The 26,182-nt window shown below is 35.6% G+C and overlaps 1 protein-coding gene and 4 long non-coding RNA genes across 8 annotated transcripts; 2 read left to right on the plus strand and 3 right to left on the minus strand.

Moving 5' to 3' along the window:
- The first annotated feature begins 114 nt into the window (after positions 1–114).
- Positions 115–2,252, plus strand: LOC148915493 (uncharacterized). The gene is made up of 2 exons (XR_016122120.1): positions 115–400; positions 1,652–2,252. It is a non-coding gene; the product is annotated as an uncharacterized LOC148915493 (long non-coding RNA).
- A 5,081-nt stretch (positions 2,253–7,333) lies between these two features.
- LOC148915494 (uncharacterized) lies at positions 7,334–17,788 on the plus strand. 4 transcript variants are annotated; one of them, XR_016122123.1, is made up of 4 exons: positions 7,334–8,546; positions 9,902–15,869; positions 15,946–15,995; positions 17,470–17,788. It is a non-coding gene; the product is annotated as an uncharacterized LOC148915494 (long non-coding RNA). The 4 variants fall into 4 exon arrangements; XR_016122122.1 differs by having other exon boundaries at positions 7,339–12,606; positions 12,904–15,869; XR_016122124.1 differs by having other exon boundaries at positions 7,348–12,606; positions 13,951–15,869.
- A 3,261-nt stretch (positions 17,789–21,049) lies between these two features.
- On the minus strand, positions 21,050–22,389 carry LOC148915495 (uncharacterized). Its single transcript, XR_016122125.1, has 3 exons — positions 22,322–22,389; positions 21,879–21,939; positions 21,050–21,136 (listed from the first exon to the last, which is right to left on the minus strand). It is a non-coding gene; the product is annotated as an uncharacterized LOC148915495 (long non-coding RNA).
- Positions 22,390–22,416: 27 nt separating this feature from the next.
- On the minus strand, positions 22,417–25,470 carry LOC148915496 (uncharacterized). Its single transcript, XM_089041929.1, has 4 exons — positions 24,459–25,470; positions 24,205–24,281; positions 22,581–22,626; positions 22,417–22,469 (listed from the first exon to the last, which is right to left on the minus strand). Exons 1-4 carry the CDS (start codon positions 25,105–25,107, stop codon positions 22,417–22,419), a joined length of 825 nt encoding a protein of 274 aa, XP_088898055.1. The 5' UTR covers positions 25,108–25,470.
- Positions 23,484–24,195, minus strand: LOC148915497 (uncharacterized). Its single transcript, XR_016122127.1, has 2 exons — positions 24,022–24,195; positions 23,484–23,973 (listed from the first exon to the last, which is right to left on the minus strand). It is a non-coding gene; the product is annotated as an uncharacterized LOC148915497 (long non-coding RNA).
- Positions 25,471–26,182: the final 712 nt, after the last annotated feature.

The following is a 26,182-nucleotide window of genomic DNA, read 5'->3' on the forward strand; positions in this document are numbered from 1 at the left end:
AGGTGGCCCACACGGTTTATCATTCACTTTCCCAGGTGGCCGACACGGTCCCCTCCTTTTCCACAGAAGAAAGCAAAGCTTGTAGTCCCATATGAAAATTCAGAGAGTTGCAATTCATCTTTGTGGAGCCCAATTTAGAGAGACGCAGTAGCAGAAGAAGAGAGTGTTTTGACCAACTGGTTTCGATTTGTGGTGCCGCCATGGCTGGCCGGCTTTTCAGTTCACTGTAAAGTTGGGTTTTTCAGAATTTTATGGGTGCACTGAATATATCAATGGGTGCGTGTATAATTTTCTGTTTTCCACCCTTCTCTGTCCCGTGGTGCCGTTCACTCTCCTAGTTCTTCTCATTTTCTAATTTCAATTATGCTTCTTATAAGCCTCAGAGCTTCACTGACCCCAGGTAATCGTCTAATCTTCTGTCAGTTGCAGATTTTTTAAATCAACATTTTATTTCTCAGGTATAATTTAAGGTGTTGTTTGATTAGTATTATTATTATTTTGTGCATCAACTCCTCAAGTTTTTCATCGCGGTTTATTGGTTTTGGAAATGATTAGATTTGGTTCCTCTATTTTCTCAAATGCACGTCTGATTTGGCTGTGGATTATGACGGGGTTTGTTGGTTTTCCAAGTCTTGTGCATTTGGGTCTTTTGCTTTTATATATGCATCAATTGTGTTTGTATATCACCTTCTGTGTACCAATTAAGCTGTTTTTTAATTGCCTATAGTGAATCAGTGCCGTATAGATTTAATTTTGGGAAGGAATTGTATGCATCTGATTGTTGGGAATGTGCTGGTAGCTCCATTGAGTTCATTCAGATCATTGCTAATTTCGATTATCTAGCCTTAATGATATGAATGTCCATGCTTCATCTGTGTTACCTGATAAAATTCTATCCAACATGTTAATAGACTTGCTAATTTTTATTACCCAGCCTTGGTTTACTTTATTGGGCTGCTGGGTCAATAATGTTGCAGTAACCATATATGAGTTTGATGCAGTTGCTATTTCCTTTGGGTCAATGATGTATAATTTTACTACATAAAAATTAGATAGTTAAATTCAAGAAATAAACTTGCAAGTGCACAAGGTTAATGCAATGTAGCCAAGGCAAGTATAAGGTCGTTCCCATAGAGACTGAATAAACTTTCAAGTTGTTGTGAATTATAAACTAATTTGACTAAGTAAAAATATAAATGCATAAGATTATTTAATTACTCATTATAATTGATTTAAAAGATAAATGTTAAGGAAAATAAACATGTATTATTGTAATATTATTAGGCATTAAGGAACTTTCAAATATATTTTGTCTGATTGGTAAGAAGATAATAAAAGCAACTGATGAAAAAACATTGATGATAGATTATGGATCATAAAACCCATAAATATATTTTGTCTGTTCGGTAGGTACGTGATTCTCTGCTTTGATTTTGTCTGCCATGTGATCTAAATTCTCTACTCTGATTTCTCTGTCATTAAAATTTAATCTAAGGGATTTAAAAGTTGACGCATCATCCTAAAAGTAAAGTAAATCATGACAGAGAAAATCATCTAAAATGTTCCCATGAGTCCTTCTTATCAGTGGTATTGGCGTTCATTCGCTTATTACTTAGTCTTGAACCACCTAAACACATAAGAAATATGGCAGGCAAAAGGGATGCTTTGAAAGGACTATCAGCATGCCGAAGGCAGTAAACATACTGAACTATAGAGCAAATGCAGTGTGAGATGCCAGCAACTAGTCCATAAATGTCAGGAAGAGTACCAAAAGGCGTATGTCGAGGAGGTGGATGATAATACCACCAGAGAATTCCCCATCTCCCCAACACAACTCTTTCCCTTCTACCTCTGTAAATTAGCTCCCCGATGGAAATGAGCACAGCTGCAATAGCCAACAGCATCCCAAATAGTGCATAGTGGGGTCTTCTTGGGGAGGAAGCCTGATCACAAGCAGCTGACAAGATCTCTAGGCCAAGGTTAGTGGCTAAAAATATCCACTCTGCCGATTCTGAAGTAGCCCTCATCCCTGAAACTCAAGGAGGGTCTGTAAAGATTACTACTAGGTGTTAAAGATGGGTCAGAAGAAGACTGATCTCCACGACGAGTATTTGCAAACCAGGAAACCAGTTGTTGCTCTCTCACTTTCCACAGCTAATAAGTGCGTGCTTTTCTTTGAGACATAAATACCTCTATTTGGTTACTGAGAAAACTGAGTAATTTACATAGAAAAGGAAAGGAACTTTCTAAGACGGATCCTCTGCTTTCTTTCTTTAATTATCTGCTTTCCATCCCGCCCAAACTGAAAACAATGAGAAGAAGATGCTATAGTGTTATGGGATTGGTGGAGAAGAGGTTTTAGTAAAGACAATAATGGAAAGGAGAGAGCTTCCTGGAAAATCGCAGGTGGCCCACACGGTTTTTCACTTTCAAGTCCCTAGCTAATGATATCTTCCACACGGTTTGTACAAGCTTTATACTAAAATACAACGATGAGCTGCCAAATAAATACAGCCGTATAAGATTAGTTACAGAGATTAAACTAAGACTACCTAACAAACGATTTTGTATTCTCCAAAGAGGGAATGCTAGCAACCTTCTCTTTAACCTTCTCCTTTTAGACCTTCTCCATTTTCCTCATGACATGTGTCATTCTCATTACACTTAAAACAATGTCATTAATGCATTATACAAGCTAACTTTTGCTTTCCAAGTTTACCCTATTTAATTGATTTATTTATTTTTTTTGACAACTCTCTTACCATCTTAATAAATAAAAATTTTAAATTTTAACGTCAATTATTTTTTTGGTCTTTGCTTCTTGTTTGTACAGGTTTTGGCTCTCCTCCCTTTTGCCTTGGGTTGTTATAAATGTTTCTCTTCATGACCATTAAAAAATAATAAAAATAGAGTAGAGCAACATATTATAGCCGCTTGTATAATATGGATGGAGACCACTCTTTTGTTTTTTCTTTTGTTAATCTAAACTGCAATTTATTTATTTATTTCATATTGAATTCAATTTTGATGATTTTTTATTCTTTTGCTTCTATATATTTTATCTCAAGCCTATGCAGTTGGGGGATATTTTGGTTTATTTAGTAGCATAAAAAATGCAATCAAGCAATTTCCTTTATAAAAAAAAGTTAGTCTGTAAACTTTGTACCATTGAGGTGCTTACGGATGTGAATGATGTCTTTTATATATATAAAATAGAAAATTGACATTTCTTTTGTGTTAAAAAAAGAAGAAGACGAAAGCAGACATTTTCTTTCAAAAAAATAACTTACGTTAAAATTAAAAAAAAACTTTTTATTAAGATGGTAAGAGAGTTGTCAAAAAAATATATAGATTAATTGAATAGGGTAAACTTGGAAAGCAAAAGTTAGCTTGTGTAATGCATTAATGACATTGTTTTAAGTGTAATGAGAATGACACATGTCATGTGAAAAATGGAGAAGGTCCAAAGGAGAAGGTTAGAGAGAAGGTTGCTAGCATTTCTCTCTCCAAAGAATCAAAAGATTTGCTCTAGAATTTCATATGAAATAAAAATTATATAATAACATGAATTAATTATGCCACATGGATAAATAACCAAATGATAAAAGTAATAACAGTAAGGTCATGTAGCAACTAGACATGGCTTAAGAAAAACAAAAGTTATTCAAGACGTAATAAACATTTGTTGAAGCTTCATCTCCTCATATGTCCTAGATAGCATCTCTCCACATAGCTAAAGCTATGCTAGCTCTCAATGTGTAAGCATCCTCTCTTTGTTGGTCTTGGGAAATTTCCTAGTGATGGACTTCTTCTAGTCATTCCACTGTTCACTATTTATTAGTATTATATAAAAAGAAAGATAAGAAAGACTAGTTTAGATCAAAATAAAACAAGGAAGTCTCAACGATGATAAGCATCTGTGCACCCAGTGGCTTCTACTAACAACACGTTTTTCAACAACAATATCTTTAAAATATTATATATCCCTACTAACAACAATATCTTTAACAAGACTTGCATCGTATTGATCTCAAAATATATATATCCCTACTAACAATTCTGCCATTCTATTTTGAATTCACTTAGGACTTTTTTGTATTCTCTGACGAATCAAAAGATTTGCCATCTGGAGGATTCATATGAAACACAATCATGTAATATAACCAAATAAGAAAAGAAAAAGGAATATTTAAACAAAGAGAGGAAATTTAAAATAAATAAAAAAATAGAGAGGAAACAAAAATGATATATTTTAAATGAAGGATTTCCTCTGCATCAGAAATTTGACAGTGAAATATCGAAATAGGCTTGAATATGGGGAGCCCATCTTGTTTTCTGTTATTAATCAAGAACATTAATAAAGCTCACTGAACCAATGTCGATATCTTGGTTGGGGAACTATATCGAACATTTGGTGGGCATGATACCCACTCTCATATACCCAAATTGTAACACCCCGACTCTATTTAATTTTCCAATTCAAAAAGTTAAAACTAAATTAACTGTGAAATTATGAAACTACCCTTGGGGTAGGGTATTTCGGTTATTTTCTTGTCCGGAAGGATTTTGGGACCATAAGTGGTTTGGTTGCGTAGGTGGTTTTGAGATGAATTCGTGGACAGGCGGTAGGCTTGAATCGGAGTTATAACGAAGTTTTGGCGATCAAATTTCTTTCGGTGGCAAAATCGTAAATAATTCGAAAAGGGTATTTGTAAAAAAATCAGATTCTTTAATTTCATTTTCACTCTTTTCTCTCTCTCCCGTATGCGTTCTCTTTCTCTCCCGCGGACTCTCTCTTGTCACTGCTCACCGAACATAAATATCCACGCCGCCACCACATCCGCCACCCCAAACCCTCGAGATCGGTCCCGTTCGACTCGTAGTGAAGTCCCACTGACCCACCCAATTTCCCCGGAAAACTCAAGAATCGACGACGTTGAGACTCGTTCGAATCAGATTTCTCCGATCGTTGCGCCGCCACTTCAGCCGTCCATTTCGGTGATTGAGGTGAGGTTTCTTCCTCTTTTTATCTGTTCTAGCTGGCCTTTGAGTAGGTTTGGATCGATTTGATGCGTAGAAACCGATTTGAAAACCTAGGTTTTTGGCCGGATTTCAAAGTAAAATTCCAACCAGTTGCCGTCCAAGTTGGACCTCCCCGTAGTTGAATGAAGTGATCCTTGCCTCGAGTAGTATCTAGGGTAGGAAGGGTGAGCTGTGGTGTGAAGTTTTTCCGTTGTCGAATTTCTCTGCACACCCGCTAGCTGCCAGCGCGTGTGGCGGTGCGTGGACAAGTGTGGTGGAGCTGCAAATTGTTCCAGTGTGATCCTTAGGTTGTCATGAGCGTGTAGGATTTCACGGATCTCGATTCCTAGGTCGTTTGACTATCGAATGGATTATCGCATATTGTGCGTTATCCGGGTTCGATCTTGTTCTGATCGTTGGATCGTTTTCAAATTGAAGTATGTTACTCTAGACAACCTTAGGATCGTGTAGGATTCGACAGATTGAAAAACGGAGATCGTGGGTCCCGTGGGCCCGTTGACCCGAATTGGGAAATTTGACCGTCGGTTGACCAAGTGTCTTCCGGTGTTTCATCGTGCGAATCGGGTAGTTAGACTTAGAACACGCTCTTCCTCGACTCACCGGAAACCCGAAGCTAGGTTTTATTTTAAAGTTCTCGTTTTGAAGCGCTTGATGTTCATCGATTTTCGTGATTCAATCGTTCGACTCAAGATACGCAGCAGTGGGACCTCTAAGGGTCAAGTTGTGTAGGACTACTTGTGAGTGGACTTTTCTTTTGAAACTCAGTATGATTTTATTCATGGAAATATAGCATATTGTTTTATTATGTCTATTAATTATTTATATACGCTCGAATGTGAATTCGAGGTTTTCATAAAACTTATTATGATATTTGAATTTTGAGAAGCTATATTTACATGCGGCTATGCATGGGGTACTTGGTGGTTAATATGAGCTATGGAAAGGTAATGTTTGATCTGTTAATTGGAGTGCGTTAAGCACTAATTTATGTACCTTCCCTGATCTGAATTTGGTTACGGATATTGGATACTTTTGAAATTATTAGAACTCAGAACATCCTTGAGGGGATGTTGCTGTGGACCCTGGATTTTGGGTAGTCTGCGCGCGTAAGACGGTATTTCGAGGTACAAGCTTTGACCGTGTCAGTACGTCTTGGTGAGAGTTAGTCCCCAGTTGGATGGGTCGTTCCTAGACACATGATGAATTAAGGAATGGCTCGCCATGTGGACTAGTCAAACAGTCCCGGTTGGATTGTTTCCCCGCTACAATTAAATATTGGTTATATTTATATACTATTATTATTATTATTATTATGTATTTATATATATATATATATGAATGTTCCTTTGTTCTATTTCTCGGTAAGAATACTTCCTCGCCAGTCGTACCTTTGAGTACGTTTATGAGAGTCTAATCTCTCGGGACTCTTAAGTTGAATGGTGGGTTTCGTGAAGCATTATTCATGGATTACAGATTTGAGATCCGGTAGATATACGTTAGTATATATTTATATACTGTTTCTAATGGTTTTGTTATGCTTATGGTTTCATTGCATGTTTTAATAAAGGTGGGGGTTATACTACTTTGATTTCACTTGAACTGAACTTGATTTTTGTCTACTCACAACTTTCTGTTTTTTGCCCCACCGCCAACAGAGCGATCGAGCTCTGATTGAGCTGGACGGTGCATCTTGGAACTCGAGTCTTCGAGAGACTCTTGGTACTTTTTCCTTTCAGTTAAACGGTACTTGGTTGTATTTTGAATTCGTAGATATGCTCAGATCGGCCACGAGGGTTTAAATTTGTGAGGTCGAGGCCTTGTTTGTAAATTATTGTATTGCTTGTAAAGCATGCCGCCGATTAGTTGTAATTAATAAATTTTGAACAGTTGAATTTTGGGAATGTTCAATTTACTGGAGACTCCAAATTTTGGTAGAAAGTCTCGATCTTTAGTAAGTGGGCCTATGATCGGGTTGATGTCGGTAATTAGGCTGGTCCGTCCGCATTCCGAGGAATTTGAGTAGTCTTGTCACAAATCGCTTTCTTTCATCTTCTTCAATAGGAGGTTCGCTTTTTTCTCTATACTCCACAAAGTAATTCAAAAATTATTCTTGTTTCTTATTATTGTTTTCATTCAAGTAGTGTAATCAATTTGGAAGGACCATCTACCCATCGCTCGTCTTTTGCACAAACTGCAGCTATTCGCTATCTCGTTGGTTCCTTCCACAACAACTCAGGTCGTTTGTTTCACAATGGTCACCTAATTTGTTCAGAAACAAGGTTCTAACAGGGTTTGGCGATGGATTGTTGGGGGTGACAACCACGCAAAGGTTGCAAGGTCTCACATAAAAGAAAAATAGAGAAGAGATAGAAAGAAAAATAGAAAGAAGTGAGAATCTTGCACAGAAGAATGAGATTTTTCATAGGGCTTGTTATTTATAGCACCTGCTCAAAAATCTCACACAATACACCATTTAATCAAATACTTCAAAATCAATAAGCTTTTGAATACCACCAGACTTATGTTTAGTACTTAAAAATTCTAATTGAATACCACTAGATTTTAAAGCTTCAAAACAATCTATTTTAAAATCCTAATTGAATACCACCAAACTTTTATTTATTACTTAAAAATCTTAATTGAATACCACTAGATTTTTAAGCTTTAAAACAATCTATTAAAATCCTAATTGAATACACCCTCCTTAATATCATCTTTGTCTATGACCCATCAAGGAAGTTTACTAAAATGGACACGAGAGCAAGTCACAAGAGTAAGGGAGAAAAAAGCTTGAGCACATTGCAAACAATGCTGTTATAAATTGGTAAATTAAATAAAATCACAGTGCTAAATTAAATTTACACAAGAATAAATTCATTACTAGAACAAGACAGACATACCTGAAAAAGAATCAAATAACGTATGGCCAAGGTAAAGGTGGAGACTTTAAGGAAAACCGCAAGGGTCCCACTTTGGGAGGCAAGTCCCCACCTTTTCCACAGAAGAAAGCAAAGACTGTAGTCCCATATGAAAATTCTGAGAGCTGCAATTTATCTTTGTGGAGCCCAATTTAGAGAGACACAGTAGCAGAAGAAGAGAGTGTTTTGGCCAACAGGTTTCGATTTGTGGTGCCGCCATGGCTGGCCGGCTTTTCAGTTCACTGTAAAATTGGGTTTTTAAGAATTTTATGGGTGCACTGAATATATCAATGGGTGCGTGTATAATTTTCTTGGGTACAAATGGAGGCCCATTGGGATGAATTTTCACAAACAGTAATTGCCCCAGCAAGGACAAATACGTCTTTCCTCCAGTCTCTCAGTCGCTCGCTTGGCCTCTCTTTCTCTCGGTCGGACGCCTGCACAGTCTACGACCGCCAGCTCTCTTCGCCAACCCATTCGCAGAATCGCAGAGCACAAATCGAGACCACCTCTCTCTCATCATTCCCATTCTCCGATTCCCCAATTCCCAACATCCTCCACCATCGATCACTCCAAACGAAAAAGGTAAATAAATGTATTTTGTTTCTGTGTTTATTCCAGCATATGGTCTTTGTTTTGGTATTGAATTGATGCTCTTACATTGCAACGATTTGGTTGCATTTTATGTACTGGGTCTATTGATTTGATTTGATTCTTCCATTTTCTGATTCTCCCCATCAATTTTCAAGTACCCAAATTTATCATCTTAATATTTGTTGGGTTATGGATCATTGGTGTAGAAACCAGTCTCAGGCTCTCTCGTGTCTGCATTGTTCACTTGTGTGCTTGTTTAAGTTTCTATTTTGCATTTACTTTTGATGTGCAAACATAGGAGGGTTTGTTTTTCTTGGTTCATTCCCTGTTGAGTGTTCACTGACTTGTCTGTCTGGGACGGAAATCACAAGACTGGGTGGGCTATAGCCTATAGGCTAACTTCTTTAGAAACAAAATCTAAGAGTTTATGTACTCTAAGCCTAAATCCTCTCAGCCCACTCCAGCCACTACCCAGGTTTTCAGAACGTTAGCCTTTCCCTCCTATTCTCCACCTCTGCCAACCTTCTCTGTCCCGTGTGCCGTTCACTCTCCTAGTTCTTCTCATTTTCTAATTTCAATTCTGCTTCTAATAAGCCTCAGAGCTTCGCTGACCCCAGGTAATCGTCTAATCTTTTAGTTGCAGATTTTTTAAATCAACATTTTATTTCTCAGGTTTAATTTTGGGGTGTTTGATCAGTATTATTCTTATTATTATTTTGTCCATCAGCTCCTCAAGTTTTTCATTGCGGTTTATTGGTTTTGGGAATGATTAGATTTGGTTCCTCTGTTTTCTTAAATTCACATCTGATTTGGATGTGGATTATGAAGGGGTTTGTTGGTTTTCTTATGGAATTTATGCTCACGGACATGCAATTAAGATTTTAATTTATGGGATAATTAGAGCTGCTTTACAAACACGAATTGGTGGTCAGTGAGAAAAAATTGATGTTCTAAAGCAGCTGTATCTCACCTGAAAATAACTGAATAAAAACACTAATTGGGTAGAAACAACTATTAGAAGATTGTGATTCATGTTACAGGTAGTATGGCAACCTAATTTGAAAGCAAGAAGTGCATAGAAACAGACAACAGATTGGCTTATTTTCAACAATTAAAAGGATAAACGAAATGATCCAGAAATGCACAAGAGAGTCGTGAACTTGAATTTAAATTGAGATGATGTTCCTTTGGTATGTTTATTACTGAGTAGCTCAATCAGAGACTAAGATTTTCTATACTTCTCTCCTTCTTTTTTTCTTTTTTTCATTTCATTTTGTGTCTTGCAAGTTATAAGTGCTTCCACTTGTTTAGAATCCTCTGAATTTGGTTCATTTGTATGCTTTCAGTATGTTCTGTAAATCTGGAAAATATCAACCCCCTGCCCACAAAAACAAATGCGAATCTTTTCACTCAGTGTAAAAAAGAAAAACTTAGAGATTCAGCCCATTGTATTTTCAAATCCTGGCTCCGTCCCTACAACTGGGTATGTATTGTGTTTCTTGGTTATATTGTAGTTGGTTCAACCTCCCTAGAGTGTTGTTTTTCTTGCAAATTAGTTCTAGATGACAATTTTTTTTAAAGTACAATCTACATAACAGAAGATATTTCCCAGGAACTGTTTTTAGAAGAAAACAAAAATTTAACAGTTATGGAAGCTTAAATATTCTAAAAAAACTGGGCTGTGGAAGCTCAAATACTGTTTGGTGGTTTATGCTATAAATTTGACCTCTTTTAATTTGTTGAATGTTATGCCAGTATTTAATTTCCCATACATTGGTTCTTCATCTTTGTTGGAAGTTGGAGTCAGTAATCAATTGTACATGTATATTTGATAGGATTTACTTTTTTTTATTTTTAAACTATGATCCACATCTACCATTACTTGCTTATAACTTATTGATTTAAACTCTTTCAATTCTTTTTATAATTGTATGCTTTTGTTTTGTACTTTTTCCTATTTACTTTTATTTTACGGTTTATTGCATCCCATTACAAACGCAAAAGCAAACAATGGAACTGATTCCATTCCATCCTAATTCCCAGCCAAACTATGTACTAGATTCTATTCTTTGTTTAATTCCATTTCATTGCCTTTCCTACTCCCATTCTCAATCCCTTAAGGCCTGTTTGGTGGGCTGGCTTCGACGTGGGCTTTTCTCTCCCTCAGCTTCCTTTGCATTCGTCTCTACTCTTTTCTGAATCTCTCTCTTATTTGCTTTCTCCACCATGGTTTCAACGGCCCCTCTGTGTTTGCTGTGATTTTAGCCATTGTTGCTAGGTAGCTTTTTTCTTCTCCATTTTCTTATCCATTCAAGTTTTATTTTTCTCGATTTCCATGTTTGATTCCAACATTTGAACTCCGTTGATTTGGCTGCTTCACGGTTTACTTTCTAGAACTTTTTTATGAATCTAACTCATTGGTTGATGTGGGCATTTCTGTTTGATTTAAGTTTTGGGATTTCCATATTTGATTCTATTAAGTTTTCACAATTCAAAAACCGCACAAGACGACCTGTGTTTTCTTTTTTTCCTCTTTTGATCTAAAATTTTCTTCCTTTTTGACATGGAATTTGTCAATATAATTAGTCACAAATATTGGGTTTTGTTGAAGTTTTGTTTTGGGTTGTTTTTTCTCTTATTGGGTATGCACTGGAAGGTTAAATGGTTTTAAGGAAATTTCATGGCTTTGGGCAATTGGGCCTTCTGGGAGAGTTTGATTGTATAGGCTGAGGCTGAGTCTTGTGCATTTGAGGCTCTTTCCAAGTCTTGTGCAATTAGGTCTTTTGTTTTTATATATGCATCAATTGTGTTTGTATATCACCTTCTGTGTACCAATTAAGCTGTTTTTTAATTGCCTATAGCAAACCAGTGCTGTATAGATTTAATTTTGGGAAGGAATTGTGTGAATCTTATTGTGAGAATTTAAAAAAAGCCAAAACTTGACCCTTAATTTCAAAAATGTCGGTTTTTGTAAAAAATTTCAAATGTAGCAAAAAACTCACCTAAATAGACGCAAATGCCCTCAAATTTAAAACGTACATAAACCTACATAACCTAAGGAGGGTATGGATTAAAGAAAAAGAGGTAAAACAAAAGCAAAAAAGAGAAAATCCACTGTTCTGAGGTAGCTGGAGGGAAAACAATATAACTGACATCCTCTTCTTACTGCCTGTTTTTCTCTCGGCAAACCTTTTTCCAGTATATTTTGCATTTCAGCTTTATCTACAATGAAAACCTTTTAAATGATTATAACAAAGGGTCCACAGATAGGATAGAGAAAGAAAAGAAAAATAAAATTATGCACACAATCCTTGTGGTTAGATTGTAAAATTCGTATTGTCCTTGGAGTCATGCCACATGTCCACCTCCGTCAATCCACCTTCACTACCCGCCGTTGCCGCGGTCCTCCTTCATACCGCCGCTGTCGCTGCTCCTGCTGCCCTAGTAACTGCCTCAGCAGCCGCTGCTCCAACTCCAGCTGCTGTTCGAGCTCCTGCTGCCGCTCCTGCTGCCGCTTCTGCTCCAGCTCCAGCTCCTCTATGTTGCCCTCAACCTAAAAAGGTAAGAAATTTAGTGTGCATGAAGTGACTCAAACCTTGACCCTCAAAGTAGGAAAGCCTCGTTCACAAACCACTTCACCAACCTTGTTTTTGTGGTATTTTGTCAGTTACGCAATATTTATATTAACACTCAATCGTTTTTAAAAAAAAAGTTGGGTTTTTTAGAATTTTATGGGTGCACTGAATGTATCAATGGGTGCGTGTATAATTTTCTTGGGTACAAATGGAGGCCCATTGGCATGAATTTTCACGAACACTAATCGCCCCAGCAAGGACAAATACGTCTTTCCCCCAGTCTCTCAGTCGCTCGCTTGGCCTCTCTTTCTCTCGGTCCAACGCCTCCACAGTCCACGACCTCCATCTCTCTTTGCCAACCCATTCGCAGAATCGGAGAGCGAGCACAAATCGAGACCACCTCTCTCTCATCATTCCCATTCTCCGATTCCCCAATTCCCAACATCCTCCACCATCGATCACTCCAAACAGAAAAGGTAAATAAATGTATTTTGTTTCTGTGTTTATTCCAGCATATGGTCTTTGTTTTGGTATTGAATAGATGCTCTTACATTGCAATGATTTGGTTGCATTTTATGTACTGGGTCTATTGATTTGATTTTATTCTTCCATTTTCTGATTCTCCCCATCAATTTTCAAATACCCAAATTTATCATCTTAATATTTGTTGGGGTATGGATCATTGGTGTAGAAACCAGTCTCGGGCTCTCTCATGTCTGCATTGTTCACTTGTGTGCTTGTTTAAGTTTCTATTTTGCATTTACTTTTTATAGGCAAACATAGGAGGGTTTCTCTCCCTTTTGATGTTCACTGACGGAAATCACAAGCCTGGGTGGACTATAGCCTTTAGGCTAACTTCTTTAAAAACAAAATCTAGGTGTTTATGTACTCTTAAGCCTAAATCCTCTCAGCTCACTCCAGCCACTACCCAGGTTTTCAGAACGTTAGCCTTTCCCTCCTATTCTCCACCTCTGCCAACCTTCTCTGTCCCGTGTGCCGTTCACTCTCCTAGTTCTTCTCATTTTCTAATTTCAATTCTGCTTCTTATAAGCCTCAGAGCTTCGCTGACCCCAGGTAATCGTCTAATCTTCTTTTAGTTGCAGATTTTTTAAATCAACATTTTATTTCTCAGGTTTAATTTTGGGGTATAATTTAAGGTGTTGTTTGATTAGTATTATTATTATTATTATTTTGTCCATCAGCTCCTCAAGTTTTTCATTGCGGTTTATTGGTTTTGGGAATGATTAGATTTGGTTCCTCTGTTTTCTTAAATTCACATCTGATTTGGATGTGGATTATGAAGGGGTTTGTTGGTTTTCTTATGGAATTTATGCTCATGGACATGCAATTAAGATTTTAATTTATGGGATAATTAGAGCTGCTTTACAAACACGAATTGGTGGTCAGTGAGAAAAAATTGATGTCTAAAGCAGCTGTATCTCACCTAAAAATAACTGAATAATAACACTAATTGGGTAGAAACAACTATTAGAAGATTGTGATTCATGTTACAGGTAGTATGGCAACCTAATTTGAAAGCAAGAAGTGCATAGAAACAGACAACAGATTGGCTTATTTTCAACAATTAAAAGGATAAACGAAATGATCCAGAAATGCACAAGAGAGTCGTGAACTTGAATTTAAATTGAGATGATGTTCCTTTGGTATGTTTATTACTGAGTAGCTCAATCAGAGACTAAGATTTGCTTTACTTCTCTCCTTCCGTTTTTATTTTTTTCATTTCATTTCGTGTCTTGCAAGTTATAAGTGCTTCCACTTGTTTAGAATCCTCTGAATTTGGTTCATTTGTATTCTTTCAGTATGTTCTGTAAATCTGGAAAATATCAACCCCCTGCCCACAAAAACAAATGCGAATCTTTTCACTCAGTGTAAAAAAGAAAAGCTTAGAGATTCAGCCCATTGTATTTTCAAATCCTGGCTCTGGGCTGTGGAAGCTCGAATACTGTTTGGTGGTTTATGCTATAAATTTGACCTCTTTTAATTTGTTGAATATTATGTCAGTATTTAATTTCCCATACATTGGTTCTTTATCTTTGTTGGAAGTTGGAGTCAGTAATCAATTGTACAAGTATATTTGATACGATTTACTTTTTTTATTTTTAAACTATGATCCACATCCACCATTACTTGCTTATAACTTATTGATTTTTCCTTGTTTTTAAACTCTTTCAATTCTTTTTATAATTGTATGCTTTTGTTTTGTACTTCTTCCCATTTACTTTTATTTTACAGTTTATTACATCCCATTACAAATGCAAAAGCAAACAATGGAACTAATTCCATTCCATCCTAATTCCCAACCAAACTATGTACTAGATTCTATTCTTTGTTTAATTCCATTTCATTGCCTTTCCTACTCCCATTCTAAATCCCTTAAGGCCTGTTTGGTGGCCTGGCTTCGACATGGGCTTTTCTCTCCCTCAGCCTCCTTTTCTTTCGTCTCTACTCTTTTTTGAATCTCTCTCTTATTTGCTTTCTCCACCATGGTTTCAACGCCCCCTCTGTGTCTGCTGTGATTTTAACCATTGTTGCTGGGTAGCTTTTTTTTCTCCATTTTCTTATCCATTCGAGTTTTATTTTTCTCGATTTCCATTTTTGGTTCCAACATTTGAACTCCGTTGATTTGGCTGCTTCTCGGTTTACTTTCTAAAGCTTTTTTCTGAATCTAACTCATTGGTTGATGTGGGCATTTCTGTTTGATTTAAGTTTTGGGATTTCCATATTTGATTCTATTAAGTTTTCACAATTCAAAAACCGCACAAGACGACCTGTGTTTTCTTATTCTCGCTTTCTTCAGTTCTCTGTTCTTGTTTTTTCTCTTTTGATCTGAAATTTTCTTCCTTTTTGACGTGGAATTTGTCAATATAATTAGTCACAAATATTGGGTTTCGTTGAAGTTTTGTTTTGGGTTGTTTTTCTCTTATTGGGTATGCACTGGAAGGTTAAATGGTTTTGAGGAAATTTCATGGCTTTGGGCAATTGGGCCTTCTGGGAGAGTTTGATTGTATAGGCTGAGGCTGAGTCTTGTGCATTTGAGGCTCTTTCCAAGTCTTGTGCAATTAGGACTGTTCTGAGAGAGCTTCTATAGTGAGTGGAAAGTTATAAGGGGTGTGTTTGAGGGGTATCTAAGAGCCATCGAATAAAATCCAACGGTGAATTTTCAATGTTGTCTTTTTGGTAAAACCGGGTTGAAATTACTAATACCAAAAGAGGCAATCCGAAAGTGCACAGCACGCTCTTTCATCCTGGTTAACCCGCCTTCCCCGCAAGCCACACACTCTGCAATATGTTCTTCTCTCTCTCTCTCTCTCTCTCTCACCATCTCTGGTTTGTGGTTATCAAAGAACCAAAATCCATTCGGCAAATATCTTGCAACCAACACAGACAAAACGGAGGGTTTTGAGTTTTTTTTATTATTGACACTTTATCGCCTCAAAAATTCATTTCCTAATGCCCAAGTTCTCCTCATTCCTATCCTCTCTCGCACTCTCCCAAATCTTGCCTCAGCTCCAGCTCGCCAGCCATCTCGATATTGTCCAATCCCGTTCTCCACCCATCCATCGTCATAATCCAGCTCTCCTCAAATTCGGAACCCTAGTTTGACCCTATCCAAGCCGCCGCAACTCACGACCTCCATTGTCGACCTCCACCGCGAAGCCACTATCGCGACTCCATAGCCAAGCCACAGTCGTGACCTCCGTCGTCGTTCTCCACAGTGGTGAGTTTTGATATTGGTTTTGTACTCTCTGTCTGTTATAAATTCGTTGATCCCCCCTTTCTTATTATTGCAACAGTAGGGGCATTCATGGCGCCGCGCCAGCCTTCTCTCCTTTGCTCTCCAACTGTAAGTCCTCTTCTTCTCCATCTTCAAATTTCAGTACTCCTCTTGATCTAAACCACCTACTTCTCTGGTTCTCTTCTTTATGTCATTCAATTTCAATTTTTTTTTTCTTTCTAAATTCTACTTTAGGGATTTAGGAATTAGGGATTCAGTTGGGCATTTAGAACTTAGTGGTTAATTTTAGAAATTCTAATTTAGCGATTCATTTAATGCCTAATTTATAAGTTGTGGCTTTTTGAATTATCAAGTGGACTACTTGTTTTTAATTGATAATTGATAATGGTATTATTGTAGTTTTTAATTGATCTTTGCATATTTCAGATTTTAGCCTTACAATTTTAGTGGCTGGGTGTGTAGACAGGTTATTAAATTCTTCTAGTATTAATGGAAGTTGTGTTACTAAATTATCAGTACCTACGCTCTTGGTTGACATGGTTGTTCTGAATTGTAAGATTAGCTTACTATTCGATGGACCCACTTGCTGATATTAGGAAATTGAGTTATTAATTGAAATGAATGGGAATGTGCTTGTTTCTTATGCTATTAGATTTTGTGCGAGTGTGATGCTAATCAGCCATTGAAATACACATCTTTTGGTGTTAATATTTGAAGTGTTGGAACATGGGAAAGTTGAAAATAGGCATCTTCATGAGATGCTTGAGCAAAATTTGAAGTATTACAAGAGCATTAAGTAGACCTCCCTTGATATGGCTTGCTATAAAATGTAAAATATGGATCTGATTTCCTTGTTCTAACGGTGCCCTCGTAGATTATTTGTTTCAATTCATGATTCTCTTACACCTATATAGAAACATAGGATTGGTTTGTTTTTATTTTATCAGGAATTGTTTGTTTTTTAGAAAATGGAGAATATTGGACTGCTTCAGAAAATTGTGGTTGTTCTGTTCACTATTGCCTTCTTTAGGAAGCTTATATAACGTACATGTGGAGCTTCTTGAGTCAGACAATTCCACATTGCCCCATTTTTTGCCAAACCATCTGATGATTTTTTAATGGTTCTTTTTGTTCCTAATCATGTTCCCGTAATATTACTTTGAACATGAATAGTTACTTTTCTTCAATCTTATCGGATTGGAATGCAGCTGTTTTTTAGTTTCATTGTTCTGTGTATTGCTATTATGGATGTTGTAGTTGTATCTGGTTCTGTATTGATGTTATGAATGTTGTTTGGTTATATTGATTATTGGTTGGTTGATTAAGTTCACCCCTTGAGGTGTTTTGATGTTTGGTTCTGTCCCTCTTATTTAGTTTAACATTTTCTTTGTGCTTTATGTGTTCCACTTTTTCCGATTTTCTCTTGCTGGTGTTCTAGGTTAGGAAGCTATTTGCCTATTAGTATGAGTTTCTTAGGTCTTTTAGTTTCTGATTGTGGTTTTCTTGTCTCAGTTTCTATTTTGTTTTTTTGGTCTTTGTTTCTCCTTTTCGCTAATTTCTTGTTTTGCCATCTCTTCTGCAGGTTTTTTTTTTTAAATGACAGTTGGACCTAGATTTTTGACTTATGGAAGATTGTTGTCCTTGAGAACCATCATCAATTTGGCTTGGGACAATATTCCATTCTGTCACTGGAAGTGTGCTGTAATTATATGGAAAAAAAAACATGTAATTGAGGAACTATATTTTAGTCATGTAATTTAGTCCTCATTCGATGAAATTGAGTTCAATTTACTTGAGAAATTTCAGTCTTGAATTTGTTCTTTTTATATTTGCAAGTGTGTGCAATAGAAACATATTGTTTTTTTTTTTTTCAAAGAACAATGGAAAATTACTTTTACTTATATTATACATTGAAGAAAGAACATTGTATACGTTGTGTATTTTGCCCCTGTATCCTCCCCCTCTCTCTCTCTCTCTCTCTCTCTCTCTCTCTCTCTCTAAGATGGACTATTGGAGTTTTTGTATTGCTAATGTATACCCTCCTATTGCCCTAGTATTGCTGTTATATAGCCTCCAATTGTCTTCGTATTGCCATTGTATTGCCCTAATTGCCTTTGTATTGTTATTGTATTGCCCTTAATTGCCTTTGTATTGCCCCCAATTGCCTTTGTAATTGAAGATAATGCCATAAGGAGTTTTTAACAATTTTCAATGTATTTTTCTGATTTTTAATTATTTATTTACGAATTTTTAAAAAAACAACAAAAGAAGGATCAAAATGGATAGTGGTGCAATCACTGGAGGACAGTCGTCAGCCACACTGACCGCGCCCATTCAGCTTCCGTCATGTGTCACTCCATACAATTTAATAATAATTTCTAGGATTTAACTTACAAAATTTATAATAAATTAAATACAAATCCAAAAAATTCACCGAAATTTGGTAGGAACTCCTTGTGACATTCTTTACGCCCCAAAACTCCAAAAATATAATTTTGACTTATAAAATTTGAAAATGATGACAAAAACTCAACTTTGTTTCAAAACAAATCAAAACACTAAATTATGTTCCATAACATAACACTCGTGTTCTTCAATTTTGACGCTTAGCATGAACTCAAATAGGTGGAATCATGATTTTATGTTATCAGGAGTTTGTAGCAATTTTCAGCGTATTTTTCTGATGTTTAATTAATTTTTTATGAATTTTTAAAAATAAATTTGATCAAAGTATCAAACCTGACACGTGGCGCATTGACAGGAGGACAACCATCAAACACACTGACTGCACCCCATCAACTTCCGCCATGTGTCGCCCCACACGATTTAATACTATTTTTCTAGGATTTAGCTTATAAAATTGCTAATAAATTAAATACAAATCCAAAAAATACTCCGAAAATTAATACGAGCTTCTTGTGACATTCTCTACGCCCTCAACCTCCAAAATATAATTTTGACTTATAAAATTTGAAAATGATAACAAAAACTTAACTTTGTTTCAAAACAAATCAAAACACTAAATTATGTTCTATAACATAACACTCGTGTTCTTTGATTTTAACGCTTACCAAGAACTCAAATATGCAGAATCATGAGTTTATACCTTTATAATCGAAGATAATGTTATCAAGAGTTTGTAGCAATGTTCGGTGTATTTTCTGATATTTAATTCATTTTTTAATGAATTTTTAAACATAAATTTGATAAAAATATCAAACCTGACATATGGCGCGTTGACAGGAGGTCAGCCATCAAACACACTGATTGCGCCCCATTCAGCTTCGGTCATGTGTCGCCCCACACGATTTAATACTATTTTTCTTGGATTTAACTTATAAAATTGATAATAAATTAAATACAAATCCAAAAAATACACCGAAAATTGATACGAACTTCTTGTGACATTTTCTACGCCCTCAACCTCCAAAAATATAATTTTGACTTATAAAATTTGAAAATGATAATAAAAACTCAACTTTGTTTCAAAACAAACCAAAACACTAAGGGCCAGTTTGATATTCTTGAGTTGTGAAAATAATCATTATGATTCTTTGTAAGATAAATCAGCTATGAGATAAAGCAGTTTGGCGTTCGATAAAATTTTTGTTAAAAATGTTGTTGGTACTAATTCCATGCATAATTAGAAATTGATTATTGCATAATTATTAAACTCAACGGCTCTTTGAAACTGATTCCTGCATAATCAGAAAATGAAAGCACCTCATTAGTTGCTTTCATTTATAGCTTTCTCTCACAAATTTTTTTAACAATAAGTGATTTTCTCATAGTTAACCAAACGGGCTGGTCTTCCCAAATTTTTTAAAAAATCACTTATCACCCCAAATAAGCAATGTCAAACGGGCACTAAATTATGTTCTATAACTTAACACTCGTGTTCTTTGATTTTAACGCTTACCATGAGCTCAAATATGTGGAATCATGATTTTAGACCTTTATAATTGAAGATAATGTTATCATGAGTTTGTAGCAATTTTCAGTGTATTTTTCTGATATTTAATCAAATTTTTATGAATTTTTAAACATAAATTTCATAAAAGTATCAAAACTGACACGTGGCACATTGACAGGGGGACAGCCATCAGACATACTCACTGCGCCCCATTCAGCTTCCGCCATGTGTTGCCCCACACAATTTAATACTATTTTTCTAGGATTTAACTTATAAAATTGATAATAAATTAAATACAAATCCAAAAAATACACCGAAAATTGGTACGAACTTCTTGTGACATTCTCTACACCCTCAAACTCCAAAAATATAATTTTGACTTATAAAATTTGAAAATGATAATAAAAACTCAACTTTGTTTTAAAACAAACCAAAATACTGAAGTATGTTTTATAACATAACACTCATGTTCTTTGATTCGACAATTACCGTGAACATAAATATGTGGAATCATGATTTTAGACTCCATAGTCAAAGACAATGTTGTAAGGAGTTTGTATCAATTTTCGGTGTATTTTTCTAATTTTTAATTATTTTTTAATAAATTTTAGAAGTGAAATCCAAGAAAAATAATATTAAATTATAGAGAATCACACGTGGTTGCAGCTGAAAGGAGAGCAGTCATTGTTTTCGACAGGTGGCGTCGTACAATTGCGCCACATGTCATTTTGTTTATTTTTTTTTCCAAGTTTATCTTTAAAAAATCATAAAAAAATTATACAAATTTATAAATAAACCTAATCCTAGACATGTATTTATAAAAAAACTCAAGCACTATTTAAACATAGAAACACACCCAAAATCAACCACAAAGTCAACTTTTTGGGTGTGTTTATAAATGGGTTTTGAGTGCGTGTAATGATGGGTTTTGGGTGTGTTTATATGTTTAAATAGTGCTTGGGTTTTTTTATAATTTCAACCCCCATTTTGGGTGTTTTAGTGAAACTCCCAAAAAATTAATTAAAAATCAGAAAATAAACCGAAAATTGTTACAAATTCCTTATGACATTGTCTTTGACTATGGAGGTCTAAAATCATGATTTTACATATTTATGTCCACAGTAAGCCTCGAATCAAAGAACATGAGTGTTATATTATAGAGCATCAACTAGTGTTTTAAATAGTTTAGAAATAAATGTGAGGAAGCTTCTGCAGTTGCTCCTACTACTGTAGCTTCTACGCCCACTCCGCTTCTGCAGCTTGTTGCACCCTCTGTTGCTCTGTCTCCTGCTTGCTGCAGTCGTTGCTGCTCCCTCTGCTCTATGTTGCCCTCAACCTCAAAAAAAAATTTAAGAAATTTAGTGTGCATGAAGATGAAGAGACTCAAACCTTGACCCTCAAAGGAGGAAGCCTCATTCACAAACTACTTCATCAACCTTGTTTTTGTGGTATTTTGTCAGTTACTCAATATTTATATTAACAGTCAATGGTTTTTTAAAAGAAAAATATTTCACATCTAGGCCTCCTCTTTGGCCTATTTCAAAACAAAATTTCATACCTAGATATTAAAACTCAAACAGAATTACTATGTGAATCTTAATTAGTTGTTATGTCTAATACCTAATTTTTAATTTTTCTTTATTGTATTCAATCCCAACGTGGCCTTCCCAAAGTAAGCTCCAAATTGACTTCCATGTACATATGAGACTTCATCATCTTCATCACGTAGGCCTTCATATGGTAACTTTAGCCTTTTGGATACATCGTGTCCTCCCAAAACAAAAGATATGTATACCCTATGTATACTCTCTCTCTCTCTCTCTCTCTCTCTCTATATATATATATATATATATATATATACAAATACGATGAATAAATAAAAGTCTAAATTTCACTTTACTATCTAGAGAAAGATGGAAACATGATTTCCTTTATTTTGTTCAGTTATTCCCATGATATATATACGAATGATAACTTTTAAATTAATATTTCAAGATTATATATGTGTTTATATATATATATACATGTATGTTTTCGAAATAATTTACTTTAAATCGTAATTAAATTGGTACCACTACCTCATGATCATCAAGAGATTGTATATTTGCCCTGATTGCATGCAACGAAGTTTCTCCCGTGCTACAAACCAAGATTGAGAGAATATTTTCTATCAGTGGAATGGAAGCAATGCATACAGATGAAAAAGCAAACAGAGAAAAGAAAGCAATCTTTTTTGACTGTCTTGTTTATTAGAGGTAGAGAGCTAGCTTAATTAGCCACTCTATTTCCATCCGCTCGCACTTTTGTCTTTATATTTTGTGCTGATTGAAAAAAAGTAGAATTCCATTAAAATCCCCCTTAATTATTTCTTAGAATTTCCATCTCATCTACTTCCAAAACTAAATAAATAAATAAAGAAGAAGAAGCCTTTCCTTTCGTATTATCTAAGACTAAAAAGCTGCAAAAGGATTTAATATGCAAATTAATTAAGCAGCAGATGAGCAGTTTAATTCGTGTTTACCTTGAAGAATTTTCCCACGAGTCCTTGTTATCTTGAACATGAATAGTCTACTGATAAGAGCTGATCACTGGACCTTCTTGGGTTCGAAGATAAAATTATGTCTTCATGGCATCCACAGATGATGCATTTTCATGGACATCAGCTTGTCCTGTACAATAAAATCATAAAGCTGTGTCGTATTGTACATGTTTCATTTATAAATTGTTTTTGAAATAAATTACAAAATAAAAAACTGGAAAAAGTAGAGGACATTATTAACCTGAAAAGGCCGCTGCTCTATTGGCGGTTTTCACCGTCCGATACATCTACACACATTAATAATTTTGATGCATATTAGAATGGATAATAGAGCATTGGCATTACAATCATAATTTGACCAGTTGTTTCTTGGGGTTTTACACCCTCTCCCCCAGTTCATTAAAAAAATAGAGTGAGAGAGAGAGAGAGGAGAGATTACAAAAAATTTACAATTTCTTTTGGTTCTAGACTTGTCGAAATACAGTGCAAGTACATAAATATTTCGGAAGATTCACTATTATACCCAATATTTTGGCCTAAATTATAAAAAAGAAAATCTACATGAAATGGACTTTAGAAACACACCCAAAACTCATTTACAACATAGCAAAGAGGCTTTGAACTTCCTATAAATTACAAAACTACCATCGATTTTTTAAAATAAGCCCAACCTCAAAACACTCAACATGGCATTAAAGTAATTTAATAATCAAAACTAAATTCAATAGTGTCAACTGTCATTTTATGGGTTTGTTTATAAAGATTAAATGATATAGGGTTAATCTATATCACTGATGCTGAGAATTGGTATATAAATAAATAGTTCAATCATTTATCTATATATATAAAGCAAAAGGCAGAAAATGGTGAAAACATTCAAAATACCAAAAAATTCTCTTAGTTAATTCAAACATTAAGAATTGATTATTAATAAAATGAGAATAATATGGTAAATTCACATTTTTATATTAAAAAAATTAAAATTAAAAACAAAATCAGATAATAGGTCCTACTTTTATAAAACATAACTACCCATGTTATCTTTTCTTAATTCTAAAAATAAAATAAAAAATAAAAAAGAAAATCAATTGGCAAGCATGTGCCAAGGGGCTAGTATGAATGATGTGCAATATTATAGGGAGAATTTCAACAAGACCCTTGAGGTTTGGCATTATTACAGTCAAACTGAACAGGTTTCATTTATTACAGACAGTCACACCCTTCCGTCAATTAACTTTAGTGAGTTTCACTAAAACACCCAAAATGGGGGTTGAAATTATAAAAAAAACCCAAGCACTATTGAAACATATAAACACACCCAAAACTCATCATTACACACACTCAAAACCCATTTATAAACACACCCAAAAAGTTGACTTTGAGGTTGAGTGTGTTTCTATGTTTAAATAGTGCTTGGGTTTTTTTATAAATACATGTCTAGGATTGAGTTTATTTATAAATTTGTATTAACTTTAACTGCATAAGAATTTTATCTTATTTTAACCCTCAGCAATGTCCTTTTGACCGAGAGAGAGAGAGAGAGAGAGAAGAAGGGCCGGGTGTGGTTGCACTGGGGAGGATGGTGGTTTGGGACAAAAGACAGGAGCCAGTCAAACGCTATACCATTTAAACACCTATACAATGTTAACTAATCTAGGCTGTAAAAATTGCAAATTTTGTACACTGCATCTGTACTTAAGCTTCATTAGTACGTAATATTAGTGTTTCAACTTCAACAGCCACATTAAGATGAAAAGCCAAACATGCGTATAATAGTCAAAGGTACAAGAAGAACACACATTTAATTAAAGAAATGATGATGTGGTTAGGAAAACTAGTTAGTGTTAATTGATTGATTAGATCACCTGTAAATGAGATTTGACATGGGCCAAGCTGAGATCTTTGACATCCATAAGCTCAAGAACTGACTCTGGTGTAGCCCCTAATGTATAAACCCATAACATTATTAATTTAACAGAAAAAGAAAAGGATTTAACAGGATAAAAAATCATAACAAGTCCTCTTCTTTACCATTTTGTTTTTGTTTTTAACTGTAAGTTGTTGAAGACAACGTATACACAAAGGATAATTAAAGAAGAAAGCAAGGACTAGTTCTTACTTTCATGGCCACCCAAAAGCTCAACAGCATGAACAAAGCGACCTTGAATAGCGGTAGTCCAGCGCAGCCGAGGGGCTCTCCACCTGGATCGAAGAAGACCCCCTTGAGCCTGAAATAGCGGGCTTGAACTTGAAGTGCTAGTAATTGTAGAGGTAGGGGTAGAGAAATTACTATCCAAAGGCTTTCTCAAGATGTTGTTATCAGTGGTATTGGCGTTCCTTTGGTTCTTACCTAGTTTTGAACCACCTAAACATATGAGAAATATGGCAGGCAAAATGGATGCTTTGATAGGATTATCAGCATGCCGAAGGCAGTAAACATACTGAATTATAGAGCAAATGCACTGTGAGATGCCAGCAACTAGTCCATAAATGTCAGGAAGAGTACCAAAAGGCGTATGTCGAGGAGGTGGTGGATGATAAAACCACCAGAGCATTCCCCATCTCCTCAACACAACTCCTTCCCTTTTACCTTTGTAAATTAGCTCCCAGATGGAAATGAGCACAGCTGCAATAGCCAACAGCATACCAGATAGGGCATAGTGGGGTCTTCTTGGGGAGGAAGCCTGATCACAAGCAGCTGACAACATCTCTAGGCCAAGGATAGTAGCTAAAAATATCCACTCTGCTGATTCTGAAATAGCCCTCATCCCTGAAACTCAAGGAGGGTCTGTAAAGATTACTACTAGGTGTTAAAGATGGCTCAAAAGAAGACTGATCTCCACGACGAGTATTTGCAAACCAGGAAACCAGTTGTTGCTCTCTCAATTTCCACAGCTAATAAGCCAGTGCTTTTCTTTGAGACATAAATACCTCTGGTTGGTTGCTGAGAAAACAGAGGAATTTACATAGAAAAAGAAAGGAACTTTCCAAGATGGATCCTCTGCTTTCTTTCTTCAATTATCTGATTTCCATCCCGCCTAAACTGAAAACAATGAGAAGAAGATGCTATAGTGTTACGGGATTAGTGGAGAAGAGGTTCTGGTAAAGGCAATAATGGAAAGGAGAGAGCTTCTTGGAAAGTCGCTGTGTGGTGGAAAAGCTCTTCCTAGGTGGCCCACACGGTCTATTTTCATTGACTTTATAATGATATATTCCACATGGTTTGTACAAGCTTTATATTAAAATGCAATGATGAGCTGTCAAATACAAGCTGCATAAGATTAGTTGTAGAGAGTTGACTAATTATTAAGATTAGCTGTCAAATACAGCTACATAAGATTAGTTATAGAGACCCATCGAGGAAGTTTCCTAAAGTTTACACCCATTTTGGTTGCACCTGAGATTAAGAATGAAAGAAATAAGGGTCATATCATCTATTCAGCACCCATTTTCAGAAAATATAACTGACATTTCTAGTAATCCTTATAGGTTTTCAACCAGGTAGTGACATCTAAATAATCAACACAAACACTGGTCAACAGACTCCATTAGAAATCTAATTAGTAGAGAGGGGAAAAGGTTTAGTTGGAAGGCTAAATTTCTAATGGAGACCATAGCGATGATTACCAAGTTAATATTATGATCATTATTTTTTTAATAACGTGCGTTACGCGAGACTTACAAAGTGTTGTAAATATGAGAACTGTTGACTCAAACTACGCTTTCCACGAGCAAAAGATGCGAACGTGTCCATCTATCTTGGTTATATTGTAGTTGGTTCAACCTCACTAGAGTCTTGTTTTTCTTGCAAAATAGTTCTAGATGACAATTTTTTTAAAGTAC

Source organism: Prunus mume, linkage group LG7 (genome assembly GCF_029339155.1).
Source record: "Prunus mume cultivar Tortuosa linkage group LG7, ASM2933915v1, whole genome shotgun sequence".
Taxonomy (NCBI): domain Eukaryota; kingdom Viridiplantae; phylum Streptophyta; class Magnoliopsida; order Rosales; family Rosaceae; genus Prunus; species Prunus mume.

What these genes read in the sequence shown, in the direction of transcription:
- LOC148915496 (XM_089041929.1), bottom strand. Translation starts at nt 25,107, where the DNA reads ATGAGGGCTATTTCAGAATCAGCAGAGTGGATATTTTTAGCTACTATC. An exon ending in GCTTTTGGGTGGCCATGAAA is followed by an intron (nt 24,282 to 24,458) that starts GTAAGAACTAGT and finishes TTTATACATTAG; the next exon opens with GGGCTACACCAGAGTCAGTT. An exon ending in TAGAGCAGCGGCCTTTTCAG is followed by an intron (nt 22,470 to 22,580) that starts GTTAATAATGTC and finishes TTTATTGTACAG; the next exon opens with GACAAGCTGATGTCCATGAA.